Here is a 15,647-nt window from a genome sequence, read left to right on the forward strand (position 1 = left end):
TCAAACGCAGGGGACACGGCAGGAAAGGCCCCTCCTCCAGCAGGAGGGCCCCGGCTCCCCCTTCCACTTCTCCAAGGAGAGGATGGACCCTGGAAGAGAGACTGGGGGAACGAGGGGCTGATGGAGACCAGGTGCAGAGGGGCCCTCCCTGGGGTGTCTGTCTCACACCGCCGGCCTCAACCCTCCCCAGTTGAGAGAACTGAATCCCAACTACTTGGCTTTGGAGAGAGAGGAAGGTTCTTTTAAAGAATCTGGAAAAGTCAGTGCCCTTGTGCCTTTGAATCCGCCTCCCTCTCCCCATCAGTGCCAGTTCCTCCTCCAGTGATTGGCCGCAAAGCCAGGACGAGACACATGCACATGTGGGCGAGCTGGGAAGACAGGAGGTGGCCTTTTGGGGCCGAAGAAAAGCAGGAGGACACGTGGGGAGGAAGGCGTCCCGGGGCCCCTCCCGAGGCGCCAGGGCCAAGCCCCCGCCCGGTCCCGTACTCACCCGCACCACCACCACCTGCACGGACACGTGCTCCGGGAGGCGGATCGGGGCCCGGAAGTGCATGGCCAGGGACACGAGGAGGTGGAGAATGGCCACCAGGTTCTTCCCGTGAATCGCTGGGGTGGGGGGAGGGAAGAAGGGAGCTGCTTTAGATCAGGTGATGCAGGAGCCCTGAGTCCGGCTCCAACCGGCAATAAAGATGCAGCGTCCAAATGAGACCATGGAGAAAACCACGGAAAAAACAAAGCACGGGCTTTGATGAGGAACTCCCTGTGTGAACTTAGTTCCTGTTTGTGTTTTCTCTCCCGTTGGCTTAAGGTAACGTGTACAGCCCCTTTCAAAGGCATGGTAGTTTGCTTTTTGAGAGAGAGAGAGTGAGCACAAGCAGAGAAGGGGCAGAGAGAAAGAGAGAGCGAGCAGGGAAGGGGCAGGCAGAGCATCCCAAGCAGACTCCACACCCAGCGCAGAGCCTGACATAAGGCTCGATCCCACAACCCTGGGATCATGACCTGAGCTGAAATCAAGAGTTGGACACTTAACCGATAGAGCCATCCAGGTGCCCCCAAAGCATGTAATTTCCAAAAGGGGTCAACTGGGTAGTGTGGTAAGGAGATGGACAGAATGCGCAGGAGAGTGACAGTAGCAGAAGAAAAGGGAAAAGATACAGTATTGCTCCAGCCTTGGGCCCAGCCGTGGTCACACTGAGTCCTGAGCGGGGCCTCACGGCTTCCAAAACACTCGATTCCCATGCACGCGCCCACGACCCAGGAGGGAGGCTGGGGTCTGTGACGGGTCTTGATGCCGAGAAAGCAGGCACCAACGTCCTCCCCACAGTGTAGGGCTCGACCCTCCAGGGCACAGGGGCCCTGGGTGGCTGCCAAGCCAGCCCTCGACTGCCACACGGAGCATGGGGACAGCACTTTCTGCCTCCTCTCCTTTTCTTGTTCACGTTTCTTTTAAGCTTATTGATTTTTCAGAGAGAGACAGAGAGACAACATAAGTGAGGGAGGGGCAGAGAGCGAGGGAGACACAGAATCCGAAGCAACTCCAGGCTGTGAGCTGTCAGCACAGAGCCTGAGACGGGGCTCGAACCCACAAACTGTGAGATCATGACCTGAGCCGAAGTCAGATGCTTAACCGACTGAGCCCCCCAGGAGCCCTACAGCTTCTCTTGCCTTTCGGACTTCCGCTCCAGGCTGGGAATACAGTGACGTCACATATTCCCAATGCCAGCACCTAATGCCGGGCCAGCGTGACTCTCTTCCCAAGGACCTGCCGCAGCGGGTCATGGGTAAAACAGCCCATTTGGGGCACACGTACCCCAATGTTCACAGCAGCACTTTCAACAATAGCCAAAACATGGAAAGAGCCTAAATATCCATCAACCAATGAGTGGATCAAGAAGATGTGATATGTATACACAATGGAGTACCACATGGCAATGAGAAAGGATGGAATCTGGCCATTCGTAGCAAAGTGGATGGACCTCGAGGGTGTCATACTAAGCGAAATAAGCAAGCGGAGGACAGATACCATATGTTTGCACTCATAGGTCTAGCAGGAGAAACCTAACAGAGGACCACGAGAAGTGGGAAGGGGGGGAAAGAGTTAGGGAGAGGGAGGGAGGCAAATCATGAGAGACCTTTGAATGCTGAGAACAAACTGAGGGCTGAAGAGGGGGAGGGGGGGTGAGGGTCATGGAGGGGGGCACTTAAAGGGAAGAGCACTGGGTGTTATATGGAAACCAACTTGGTAATAAACTATTAAAAAAAAAACAAAAACCCCAGCCCATTTGGTGTTTGTGCCGCTGGCACCTGCTGGGGTTGGGTCCCTTCCAGGAGCCCATGGAGCTTCTCCGTCTTTCCCCTCCTTCCTCTGCAGGTCGCCCCTGACCAGTTACAACTCCTCTCTGCCTCAAAGCACAGGGACAGTGATGGGGACAGAGACGAGGGTGGGGTGGGGGTGGGGCGTGATGTCATCTGTCACCTAGGACCTGGCTCGGGAGCTCGGGGACGCTGTCCTGTCCCAGCTGCCTCCCACGGAGCAGCAGCCTGAACGGGTTTTGAGAACGCAGGCCCAGAAGCCACAGAGAGTGACACCCTGGAGGGCAGAGGGGACAGGCACCGTGTCCCCCGGGACTACTCACAGTCGACGGCCCACCGGAGCGGCCAGCCGTGGGGCCGCAGCAGGCCATGCACCGCTTCCAGCACCGTCTGCAGTTTCTGCTTCTGCCCTATCTCGGACTGCGTCACCTCCGCCACGTTCAGCTTGCAGCCAGCCAGCTTTTCTGCAAGGACACGGACGGGGAGGGGGCGGGGCATCAGGGCCACAGCGGGGACCCTCCCGTCCCAGGTGGAGCAGGTCCTCCCGGAGCAGTGGGGAGCCATCGGGACGCACAACCCTGAAACTCCGAGCTTTCTAGTCCTTCCCTGGAAAAGGACTTGGGGACAGAAAGGGGGTGTGAGGTTCGAGGGTACAACGCGAGAGTGTTCTATGCACGTAAAATGGACAAGGTGACTCGAGGTGCCCTGGGAAGCAGGGAGGTGACGCGCAGGGCTGGAGCCAGAGCGGAGGAGGCTGCGCGGTGGCCTCACGGCGGGAAGAGGGCTCCGAGGAAGAACGTGGAGGGTGTCCAATGTCGCCTCCCGCCTCCCTGCACACATGGTCCCCTCCTAACATCTGGACCCCACGGTGAGGACCACGAGATGTCCCCAGACACCGCCACTACCTTATCCCCGACAGCGAGCGGGGAGCAACCGGGCGGAGCCAGACGAGATGGGCCACATCTGCTGGAGACCCAGCGACTGACCCCGAGCCAGGCCCCGGCCGCCGGTCCCCTACGGCATGGGTGTCTCCTCATGGGCCCCATCGTGAAACAACAATGGCAGCAGTGTCGCAGAGGGGGACAGGGTGCTGGGCACGGCCACCTGCGGGCCGACGGGAGGCACCGATAGGAGGGACAGCAGAAAAGCGGTGGAGACCGTGGTGATCGCCGTGGAGCCCCCGTTTGGCATGTGGTCCCCACAGAGCTCTGTGTGCAGCATTGTCCCTGGAGGCCCCGAATGTCAACGTTCTCGCCCCCGGTCCTCTCGCCCCTCAGTTAGAACAAAAGCAAGCAGTTCTGATGTTCCCTCCAGGACCCCCGTGCCTTGCCCTCCCTCCCTCCTTTCCTCCTTCCTCCCTCCCTCCCTTCTTCCTTCCTTCCAGCCTCCCTCTCTTCCTCCCTCCCCCCTCCCTTCCTCTCTTCCTCCTCCTTCCTTCCTCTCTCCCTCCTTTTCTTTCCTTCCTCCCTCCCAACCCCCTTCCTCCCTCCCTCCCTCTCTCCCTTCCATCCTACCTTCCTGCCCCCCTCCCGCCTCCATCAGCTCACAGCATGAGCACCTCCTGTGTACCAGGCACCGTCCTGGGGCTGTAGGTGCGCGCTGAGCAGAGGGCTCTCTAGCCGGGAGGCACCAACCTCAATACCCCCAGGCTGGCAGCAGTGAGTGCTAAAAGCAAAGCAAAGCTTGGTGCAGGGGATGGACAGGTTCCCAGGTCTGTATTTTGAGGTCCCTCTGCCCCTAGTGGGTCCCACCTGACTAACCCGCAGCTGTCTGTCCCTACGAACACCCCAAAACTACACAGCAGGCCCCCCTGGGTGTCACAGGGCGGAGCAGGGGGTCCTGGGGAGGGAAGGAGGGTTACGGAGCCCTGTGTCCGAGAGCCTTGCCGGCCGGGAGAAGCGGAGCCCAGCACGCCAGCCGTCCTGCACACTGAACGTGGCCATGGTACCCGGGGAGGCGGAGTGCTGGGGGAGGGAAGGGAGCCGTGGTAGGCCGTTAGGGCTGCAGGTACGGAGCACTGCGGACGGAGCACCGCAGTCCGGGACTTAAGCAACACAGATGTACCTGCTCGCCCTCCTGGAGGCTGGACGTCTGAGATCGGGGGATGGGGGGGCGAGGGGGCTGGTTTCCCCTCAGGGAGGCCTCTCTCCTTGGCCTGCAGACGGCCACCCTCACCATGGCCTCACATGGGTTCTCCCTAGGTGTGTCTTTGTCCTGATCTCCGTGAAAGGACACCTTAAAAGTCTCCTTAAAAGTCATGTGGGTTCAGGGTCTTCCTCCAATGACCTCATTTTAACTTGATGACCTCTAGGAAGCCCTGGTCTCTCCAAAGACAGTCCCGTTCTGAGGGCCTAGGAATTCAGCTTCTGACTTCTGGGGGCTGGGGGGCACAATTCACCCACGACGGACCCGTGGAGGCTGGGTGCTGCCGGCTGCTGGGCTGCGGGGTGGCTGTGGGGGCCAGCTCCTGCCTTCGGAGATGGAAAGGGACAGAGGAAGGGGGCGGACCCCCAGATGCAGCGGCCAAACGTGGGTGATGCCGAATGTGGGGCATGGACACAGCTTCCCCCAGCGTCTGGTGTCAAGAAGAGGGCCGCCTCTGGGGTGTGGGAAGCTGCAAAGATTCAGCTGCTTGGCCATTTGCTAGCCGGATATGTCACTCCCTGAGGGGAGTTACAAAAATAGGCAGGGGAGGGCCACTCCCAGTCAGAGGAGAAGCCGGAAGAACAAAGATCAATCGCCCACAGGCAGGGTGGTATCGGCCCTTCAGTGCTGTGCTAAAAACCTTAGTTTGGTTCCTCTTTTACTCTAGCCTAAATCCCTTAACCCTGTTTCCTAGCAACCGACCTACGTCAGCTGCCTTGTTCTCCCACCTAAAAACCTTTATAAGATAAGGTGTTTTCTGAATGAAAAAGAAGAGGCTTGATCAGATACCGTGTGCTGTCTCCACTCTCTGAGTCTCCCTCCTGCCCTATTTCTCTCTCTCTCCCTCAGGAACGAACCCGCAAGGATTTAACGCCCTGCTGGCCGGGGCGGGACCCGACACTGGGGGCCTCCAGGGACTCGCACCCGGCCCTATCCCGATGTCCAGTCTCCGTCCTCACAGCCCACAGGGTTCCCTCCAATCAGAGGGTCCCGAGAGCCCTGCACAGGGGGTGCAAGGCCCATCGGAAGTCCCGTCTGGGGAAGGGGCCTCCCTCCCAGGGCACCCACCCCTGCGCATCAGCCCACCTCCTGCGCGTCAGCCCCGCCCCTGAGCAGTAGCCCCTCCCCTGGGTGTCAGCCCCTCCCCAGCGGCGGCCCCACCCCCTGCGCATCAGCCCCTCCCCCGCGCGGCGGCCCCCCAGGCCCCCAGCAATCATTCTCTGCTACAACAAGGAGGGATCCCGGAGCAGCCCCGCCCGATGCTGGGGGTCAGGATCTGCTCTCGACCTCTAGGAAGTGTGTTATCCACATACAAGGGAACACTGCGTCCGTGAGGCCACCGCGCAGGGTGTCTGGGGACCCCAAAGCACCCCAGAGCGCCCTGAAGCTGAGAGACCCTTCCAAGGTCTTCGGGGGGGTCCGGACACACATTCGTTTTGCTTTTGGCAGAAGGAGCCACGGCCCCCGCGGTGACGAAAGGGCAGCGTCCACGCGGAGAAACGGCGTCCCCGCCGTTCGCAGGGGCCGAGCCGGGACGCAAGAGCCCCGGCACTTGCTCTTGACGCTTTGTCTTTTCTTTAACCACCAGTGCCTGGCGGGAGACGCCTGCGGGGGGCCTGCACCCGTCACTTCGGTGCGGGACTTCCCCTGGCCCAGCGACAGCGGCACCTGCTGCACCCCACACCTGCCCGCCCCTCTCGGAGCACAGCCCCTCCCAGAGTGTCCGCCGGGGACCCGGCGCCGGCCACCTCCCAGCGAGGAGCCGCAAGGGCCTAGCTGTCCGACCGGCAGCAGGAGGGCTGACCCACAGGAAGGGGCGGCGCTCTCCCCCCCCACCCCCCAACCGTTCTGGAAGCCGGTACCCTGCGGGCAGCCCCAGACTCGGGTTTCTGGTGGAAGGCCCACCGCAGCCTGCCAGAGCACAGACCGCCCGGAGCCAGGGAGTGTGGGCTCAGGGAGCGTGACCCGGGCCGCCGGGCCGGGAGTCGGCGGCCCTCGGCTGGGACGCGGCGGACTCACCCAGGAGCTTCTGCAGCACCTGGCCGTCGTAGAGGTCCTCCTCCAGCTGCTTCACGATGATCCTCTCCTCCGCCAGCACGTCGTTGATCCAGTCGATGAGAACCTGCGGAAAGGCAGCGTTAGGGCCGCGCCCGCCACGTGGACCAGGGGTGATGGGAGCAAGCGCAGGACTGAGCGCAGCTGGACACCAGACAGACAGGACCCGCCCAAGGCCAGGCGGATGGAACCTCCCCGCACCGCTGCCACACTTCCCGAGGACGGGCAGCGGGTGGTCCTCCCGGGGGAGCTTGGGGAGATGGGCAAACTGTCTCAGGAAAAGGAGGACACTGCTCAGGTGGCTTGGAGGAGGGGGGTGACGGGAGGTGTGCTGGCAGCCCCGTCCCGCGTGGCCGAGGCCATAAAACGTCCGTCCCTCCCCTCCCAAAGGAGGTGCAGCTCGGTCACCCTGAGCCGAAAGCCGTGGAGAGAAGGGGACCCCACGTGGCCTGTTCGAGACACGCTCCGCGCAGCTCCTGTTCTCAGCGGCCGTCGTGAGACGGAATTCACTCCCCACACCGTTCGCCCTTCGACAGCGTGCAATCCCGTGGTCATCAGTCTGTCCGCAGGCTGGTGCAGCCATCACCACTGTTAACTGGGGGACAGCCCCGTCGCCCCAAAAGAACCCCCCCCCCCCGCTCCTTCCCCAGTGCCTTCCGACCTCTCAGCTGCTTTCTCTATGGCTTTGCCTGTTCAGGGTATTTCACACAAATGGGATTTCATGTAGATTTCATATAAGTCATATTCAACATAACATGCAATCTGTCGTCTGTCATGTCTGGGTCCCGTCACGGGGGACGATGTCCCCCAAGATCCTCCACGGGAAGGCACGCGTCTGTGCTTTGTTCCTTCCTGGGGCTGAAGGACACCCCAGGCATGCACGGAACCATCGCGTTTCACTGATCCACACATCAGTCGATGGGCGTCTGGGCTGCCGCCACGTTTTTGGCTTTGGTGAGTAATTTGCCGTGACTGTGGGTGTGCCAGTCTAGGCAGGGACACGCGCTCCTTTCTCTAGGCCAGCCTTCCGCGGGAGACTTTTCCCCGCGAGGCTTTCATTCTCCCCACTGGGGACGTGTTCCAAAAAAATTGGGAAAAGATCCGCGGAGGGACAGGATTCCACTTGGGCCGATCCCGCCGAAGGCACTCCACAAAATAAAACGGACGCCAGGAGAGATCAGACCCAACACAGCCCTGATGTTCCGGTGCCCGCACAGCTCCTAAAACTTCCTCACTGGTCTCAGGAACCTCTTGGGAATGGGAGTTTACGGCCCTCTCGAAGACGAACAAAAGGCACGCCCAAGTCCAGAACGAAGGGCTCTCCGTCCCTCTCAGAGACAGATGCGACCTGCAGCCTCGGCCACAGAGCAGACTTCTGGGCAGCGCGGTCCATATTCACGCGCACGCACAGACGTCAAATCAGACGCACAATCCCGCGAGGAACAGAAGCGAACGCACAGGAAAGGCAGGTCTGCGGGAAGAAAGAGGCGGGTGGCCCCGTGGCTTTCTGGTTTTGACAAGGTCATCCTGGAAGGTCAGCAGGGCCGAGCGGGCTCCCCTGCTCCCGCACCCTTCCCTCCCTGCCTTTCCGAGAGGTGGGGAGCTACTCCCTCCCCCGCCTTCCGGAACTCTCTTCCACAGACGCCATGCTCACCCGGTGTGTGCCCTCGTCTCTGACCTCCCTTCCAGTTCCCCGAGGGTTGTCCTTGACCTTCACAAGGCTCGTCTATCTCCAGGGTCTCGCCCCAGACCACTCCCCACTCTCTACTCCCTCCCAAGGCCAGCTCATGCCCTCCCGCAACTCCTGACCCTGTCCCCAAATCGGAAACCCCTCACGATACAGCCCCCACTCCAGGACCCTTCAGCTCAGGTGTCCCTATAAGCATCTCTGAAAGAATACATCTCCCTCCAAACGTGCCCCTTTTCTGGGAAAGAAGCAGAACACCAACCACCAGTTTCAAGAGCCTGGACTTCTTCACCGGTTGCCCCACTTCTGCCCACCTCATAACCGGGTCTGCTTTTTCACCCTCTCCTCCTCACTGCCCTTGACGGTTCCAACAGGGCATCCTGCCTCCTTGCTGGTGTTTACTCCCAAGTCCTCTCTGCCTCAGGACCTTTGCACATGCCATTCCTCCCACCCTGAACACATCTCCCTCCACCACCTGGCCGGTGGCTCTTACTCAGCCTTCGGGTCTCAACCTCCGACCATAACGTGGGATCCTGGACGGGGTCCTGGGCCGGAAAACGGACAGCAGGAGAAACTAAGGAGATGTGAGCAGAAGGTGGACCGTGGTTCACAGCAATGTGCTCACACGAACAAACGCCCGGCTGTGAGAGAGGATGTTAATAATGGCGGAGACGGGGGATGGGCGCACCGGAGCCCTCTGCCCGAGTTTTGTGCTTTTCCCGTACGTTTCAAACTGTTTAAAAAATAGTCTATCGGGGGCGCCTGGGTGGCTCAGTCGGTTGAGAGTCCGAGCCTTGATTTCGGCTCAGGCCATGACCTTACAGTTTGTAGGTTCGAGCCCCACGTCGGGCTCTGTGCCGACAGAGTGGAGCCTGCTTGGGGTTCTCTCTCTCCCTCTCTCTCTGTCCTTCCCGTTTGGTCTCTATCTCTCTCTCAAAATAAATAAAAATAAACTTAAAATACTTGTTTTATTATGTTTTTCATTTATTTTTTTGAGAGACAGACAGAGACAGTGCAAGCAGGGGGAGGCTCAGAGGCCACAGGCTGGGGGGAGGAGGGGGTCCCCCTTCACCACCTCTGAAGATGACGCCCCACTGCAGAGGACAGGCCTCTGGGGCAGCGAGCTGATTCGTCCCCGGAGCCTCCAGAAAGAACTCGGCCGGTGACACCTGGTCAGAGAGCCCAGGCCCCCCCACGCCGACCTCCGGCCACGGAGCTGTGCGCCCACGAGCCGCAGGTGCTTCAAGAGGCCGAACAGGTACCTAGTTAGACGTCAACAGAAAACTAAACCAAACGGCATTCTGTGGTCACACGTTCCCAGCGTCGGCATCCGAGGTGAGCGCCACCCCCCCACCACGCAACGCCGTGTGCTGCGCTGCTCCGGGTCTGAGCCTGCCGCCCGCCTCTCCCCGGGTCTTGGCGTTGTGACCTTGAGCCAGTCGCTTGAGCCCTCTGGTCCTCGGAGTCTTCCTGAAGGAGACGACAAATGAATTCCTATCCCTGGGTGTGTTACATGATCCAGCAATTCCAGTTCTAGGAGTTTCTGCCAAGATACTCATTCAGATGTGCCCCTAAGACAGGGACCCATTCTGGAATGATTCCCAATTTTGCGCAGAAAAATTGATACGCAAGAAACACAAAGCCTGAAGGGACACAAGTAAAAGAAAATTACCACGGCCTTCTGATGCTTGCCTCCCAGGTTCCCACAGCGTGTACACACATATCTTGCTGTGGCAGAGAGAAAAAACTAACAATAAATACCATTAAAGAAAACCACCATCCAGATAACTTCTCTGCAGAAACGGACAAGCAGGTCCTAAAACGCACACGGAAACTCAATGGCTCCCCAGCGGCCAAAACAGTCTTGGAGGAGAAGAAAAATGGAGAACTCACATCTCCCGACTGCAAACGTTAACTAAAACGCGGCGATAATAACAGCATGTCGTGTGGGCGTGGGGACGGACACAGACCCCAACAGGACGCGACGGAGAGCCGCACAGAGTCCCCGGCACGGTCAGCCCGTCGCCGTGGGGCGCTAGCTCAGTTCAGTCGTGTCTGGACCACTGGGTACCCACATGCGAAACGATGCGTTACACTATGCACCAAACACACCCGAGTGCACCGAAGACCTCGGTGTGAAAACGAAAACCACGAAACTCTTAGAAAGCACAGAGCTTGGGTAACACCGTGATTTCTTAGCTACAGAACCAAAAGCACAAACCGTCAAAGAAAAAAGCAGATAGGCTGGATTGAAGCAAAACTAAACACTTTTGTCCCTCCAGGGAGACCAGCAAGAAAGTCAACAGACGGCCCACAGAGCGGGAGATTTTGCAAATCTTTTTTAAATATTTTATGTTTATTTTATTATTGAGACAGAGAGAAACAGAGCATGAGCAGGAGAGGGCAGAGAGAGAGAGGGAGACACAGGATCTGAGGCAGCTCCAGGCTCCGAGCTGTCAGCACAGAGCCCGACACGGGGCTCGAACCCACGAACTGTGAGATCATGACCTGAGCCGAAGTCGGACGCTCAACTGAGTGACCCACCCAGGCGCCCCAGGTTTTGCCAATCTGGAGAAAAGATTCGTATCTCAAACACATAAAGTGCTCTTAGAATTCAACAATAAAAAGACAACCAAATTTAAAACGAGCAAAAGATCTGAAGAGACGTCTCTCCAAGGCCACATACACACGGCCGATGCATGAAAAGATGGCTCACGTCGCTCGCAATGAGGCAAATGGAGATCAGAAACGGCGACCGCTTCACACCGACTAGGGGAGCTATCGTCAAAAAGACGTAAAATAGGGGCACCTGGGGGCTCAGTCGGTTAAGCGTCCGACTTCGGCTCAGGTCATGTTCTCACGGTTCATGGGTTCGAGCCCCGCGTCGGGCTCTGTGCTGACAGCTCGGAGCCTGGAGCTGCTGCCGATTCTGTGTCTCCCTCTCTCTCTGCGCCCCCCACCCCCGCTTGTGCTGTCTCTCTCTCTCAAAAATAAATAAACATTAAGAAAATTTTTTAAAAGGACACCCTGCACAGCGTTGGCAGGGACGGACAGCGGGACCTTCCGCGCTCTGCTACAGGGAAGGGGAGGCGCCGAGCCGCTCCGCAAGCAGTCTGGCCGCTTCTCAGGTCAGACACCGGATCGCCACCCGGCCGGCGACGCCAGAGAGCTGACAACACGTGTCCACACAAACCTTGTACACACACGCTCAACACACCCCCGACCCCACACCGCCAAAAGGCGGGGACGACCCAAGGTCCGTCAGTAGATGAAGGGGGTAAACCCGACGCGGTCCGTCCATACCACGGAATGTTGCTCAGCCACAGAAAGGGACGTCCGCCACAACACGGACGCTTTGTCCTTTTTTAAGTGTACTGATTTACTCTGAGAGGAGCCCGAGAGAGCAAGAGGGAGAGGGGCAGAGAGGCAGAGACAGAGTCCCAGCAGGCTCGGGGCTGCCAGCACAGAGCCCGGCGCAGGGCTCGAATCCACGCCCCGTGAGATCGTGCCCTGAGCCGAAACTGAGGATCGGACACTTAGCCACCTGAGCCCCCGCACACCCCGCGGACGAATCTTTCAAATGTGACGCCAAGTGAAAGAAGCCAGTCACAGGTGCCAGGGGTAGGATTCCCCTCAGGCACAGTCCCCAGGACGGGCGGGTTATGAGACGGAATCATTCCGAAGAGACGGTGGCCGCCAGCGGGGGAGGGGAGGAATGGGGACTGACGGCCCGAGGGGGCGGGGGGCGTCTTTAGGGGTGGTGACCGTGACACTGTTCTTAAGCTGACTGCGGTGGTGGCCCCAGGACTACAGGAGCAGACCCCACGGGACGTACGGGACGTGAATTCCATCCCCGCCAACAGGGACTGATGATCCTCGGGGAGGCAGAGGCGGATGCCCCCTCCGGCAGGGCTGTTCTGAGGATGTGGGAGACGGTCTAAGGCGGCCCTCAGCGGCCACAGCGACCGACGTGGACGCAAGCGTGCCGGGCCTGGAGCTCTCTGCACGCCCGAGGCCCCTTCCTCGGCACAGCCGGCGGCACCTAGCATACGCCAGACGCCCCCCCCCCCCCGCCCGAGGCACTGGAGGTGTAAACATGACCGAGTCGCCGCCCCGCATGGGGCAGTTGGGTGTCACAGCGGCTTGCCGGGAAGGGCGTGGGCAGGAAGCGCACACGCGGGGGACACGGGAGCCAGCCCCCCTAGTGCTCCCACGGCCACTAGAAACAACTGGTCCCCATCCTGCTGCCAGCCGAGCACCCCTGTGCATCCTGGCCGCCTCTCTGATCTTATCACGGACTACTGCCCTCTTCATACACGCCAGGCACATGCATACCACAGGACCTTTGCACCTGCTCTTGCCCCCGCAGTGACCTTCTTCCCGTAGGTACCAACGAGCAGCGCTCTGTTCAAATGCCATCTCCCTGACCAGCACACCTGCAGCGGCAGGAGAGGAACCACCTGCGGCCTGTGTTAGCTCCCTGCAGAGCGCCGATGGCCGTCTGACCGCAGTTCAGCAGATCTGCCTCCCCAGCTGGCCTGCGGCTCCACAGGGGTTGGCCTCTGCTTTGCCCGACGACACATCCCCACTGGGGAGACTTGGAACAGACCCACAGAAGGCACTCCAACCAAGCGCAGCACCGCCTACAGCCCGGGGCCGGTCCCCCGGGCACCCGGACACCCGGTCCCAGAGGCTGCCTTGCCCAGCACAGTCCTGCCGGAAAACGCAAGAGACAACATTTCTGCCTTGAAGAAGCGAGAACTTAAAAATCACATCTGATCACTGACCTGATCAAAGCTCAGTGACACAACAGGACAGAAAGGGATCAAAAGCATATCCCGCCCCCAGGCCATGGGGGTGGGCTCTGGGGAGCCAAAGCCCTCCAGCACCCAATTTCGTCGATGCCCCAGTGGAGACTCGACTTCCGCCTGGACACCAACCACAAAGTACCGCCGTCCTACTTCCCGCCTTGTCCCTCTCTTAATCCTCTGCTTCACAAAACACTCTTCACAGATGACGCCTTTTATTAGTTTTCGGACGTCCTCGTCTGCAATCCCCACGTCCTGCAGGCAGGCGTCTGGGACATACATTAATGATTTTTCAGCGCAGCGCCCTGTGTGCGCACACTTTAGGAGCTTGCCTAAAGCAGAATAAAAAATCACTTTTCCTCTCGCTCCTTCTGAATGATAATCAGGATCCGCGGCCGGTCCCCCCAAAGCTATGGCAGTTATATTTTAATCCGTTCCAAACAGGCTCGCTGCTGCTCAATCCACGGAGGCGGCCCTCCTGTGACAGGTGTGGGGGGGCACCACCAGCCGGTGCGGGGACAGGACCCATCCCAGGCGTCTCCACGCGGCTCTGGCTCTCACGCCGGCGCTTCCGCCCAGAGGACCGTTTCCATGCAGCTGACTCTCTTCCCAGGGACACAGGGAGGAAGGAGGAGCCTCGTCCGATAAACGGGAAGCCGGAAGGGAAATCTGCTCCCGCGGGAGGCAGGCGCCAGCATCCTTCCGAGGGGCGGGTCTTCCTCCGCGTCCGTCCCCGGACAGCGCGACAATCGCCACGCTCGCTCTCGAGGATCATTCAGAAGGTCAAGCATCTCGTCGATGAAGTCCAGTCCGCCCGGGCCACACGAGCTGCTCTCTGTCAAGTAGTTCAGGGAGCTCCCGGAAGATGCTGGAAAAATGACTGCGGCGCAAGCACCGGCAGGAGACGCGCAGGCAGTGTCTCGGGCTCTTGAGCCCACGGACTCGCCCGCTCGCCCGTCCCCGCCACGGCCTGCCCGTTCCGCCCCACGCCCGCGCCGCCCGGGCCCCCTCCCCTCCCAGCACCTGCACACGGGGCCCCTGTCACCGTCGCGATGCCGCCTTCCCCACGGTAACCGGGGCCGGGACTTGAACGCTGGAAGCCGGGCCCCAGGCCCACCTTCAGCCCTGAACACCGCGGTACGCCCAACGGATGCTCAAAGAGAACTTCCGAGCGGACGGCCGCCTCCTACCGGCTGCTCCGGCAGAGCCGGGATTCCCGCTTAGAGGGAGTGGAAGGCAGCTCACGGTATTTTATAACTGACGATCTGCGGCAGCGGCCCGGCGGGGCTAAGGCTACCGAGGGAGACGGGCCGGGGGCCAAGACGAGAAGTGAGAAGGAGCAGATGACAGAGGGCGGAGGAAGGAAACAGGGGACTGGCCGTACTTCCTCGCACCTTCCAAGCCCTCGAAAGCACCTGCTTTCCTGTCATCAGGCTGCATCCACACCTGTGGTCACATAGTCCCCATCCTCCTGTGCCGGGTAACCCAGGATCCTCTCGCAAACCAAGGCCCCTGCATTACGTCTGGGAGTCCCCTTTGCCGTGCAAGGGGGTAACGTTCACGCGGACATCTTTACGATTCAGCCCACCGCCCCCAGGTTCCCCAGAACGAGAGCTTAGGGCTGAGCTCACCACGGCTGCCTTGCCTGGGAGCAGGGGGTCACCCCAGGCCAGCAAGAGTGACCGGAAGGGAGGTGAGCAGGGGCACCACGGATCTGGCACCATAGACCTGGCCACGGAGCTGGCACCACAGAGCTGGCACCACGGAGCAGGCACCACGGAGCAGGCACCACGGAGCTGGTACCACAGAGCGGGCACCATGGAACGGGCACCATAGAGCTGCCACCACGGAGCGGGCACCACAGAGCTGGCACCACGGAGCGGGCACCACGGAGCGGGCACCACGGGTTCAGAAGGACACCCAGCCGATGCTCGCCCATGAGGCGTCTCTCCTGCGGAACCACGACCCTCTCCACCCCCCAGTGGGGAGATAAGGGAGGGGCACTCCTGGCTCTGGGTCCCATGGTCCGATGGGGGCATGGGCTTCCCCATGCCGCCAGCCAGGCCTCCACTCGGCACCCCAGATCCTGCAACATGGCCTTGGCACGAAGCCAGAATGCAGAAGCGGTGACGCAGGTGCGGCCCTGGAAGCGGAGACGCTGGGGGCTGAGGGAACGTGCAGCCCTCGCCCGGGGAAAGAGGCGGTGGCCCGTGGTCGGGGACACGGCGAGGCCGGGGTGGGGGGACCAGGTGACTCCGAGGGAGGACGCAGCACGCCCTGGGGAGGAGGAGGGGGACGGAAACCTTGTTCACCTCGTTCGCTCACAGGGCCCCCACGGCACCCAGTTCCATCGGGGCTCGGCGAACGGGGCGCCAAAGCACAGACCCGCAGGGCCCGCGCACTGCGCCAACGCGCAGCCCAAGCCGGCGGTGGGGGCGCTGGGCGCCCTCTGTCCCCGAGTCTGAGCCAGGAGGGCACCAGCTCCCCTGGGGGCCGCTCACGCTGTGAACGCCCAAGCTCTGCTCACAGGTCAGAGAAGAGACGGTCTGGGAAGGGTCTGATTCCACGTTCCTGAGGTCAGTCCTTCCTTCCGTGAGGGTGTTTCCAGAAGAGATGAGCACTGGCCTGGAGGACCCTCC

General features: G+C 60.5%; 1 protein-coding gene across 1 annotated transcript in view; it reads right to left on the reverse strand.

Annotated features, from left to right (window-relative positions):
* PARVB (parvin beta) overlaps positions 1-15,647 on the reverse strand; it is a 90,782-nt gene that overhangs the window by 26,681 nt on the left and 48,454 nt on the right. The window contains exons 4-6 of the mRNA XM_029954097.1: positions 6,478-6,580; positions 2,637-2,777; positions 491-606 (exon numbers count right to left, since the gene is read on the reverse strand). Coding sequence (XP_029809957.1) covers positions 491-606; positions 2,637-2,777; positions 6,478-6,580 — 360 coding nt within the window. The remainder of the gene's footprint in view (positions 1-490; positions 607-2,636; positions 2,778-6,477; positions 6,581-15,647) is intronic.

Source organism: Suricata suricatta, chromosome 10 (assembly GCF_006229205.1).
Source record: "Suricata suricatta isolate VVHF042 chromosome 10, meerkat_22Aug2017_6uvM2_HiC, whole genome shotgun sequence".
Classification (NCBI taxonomy): Eukaryota; Metazoa; Chordata; class Mammalia; order Carnivora; family Herpestidae; genus Suricata; species Suricata suricatta.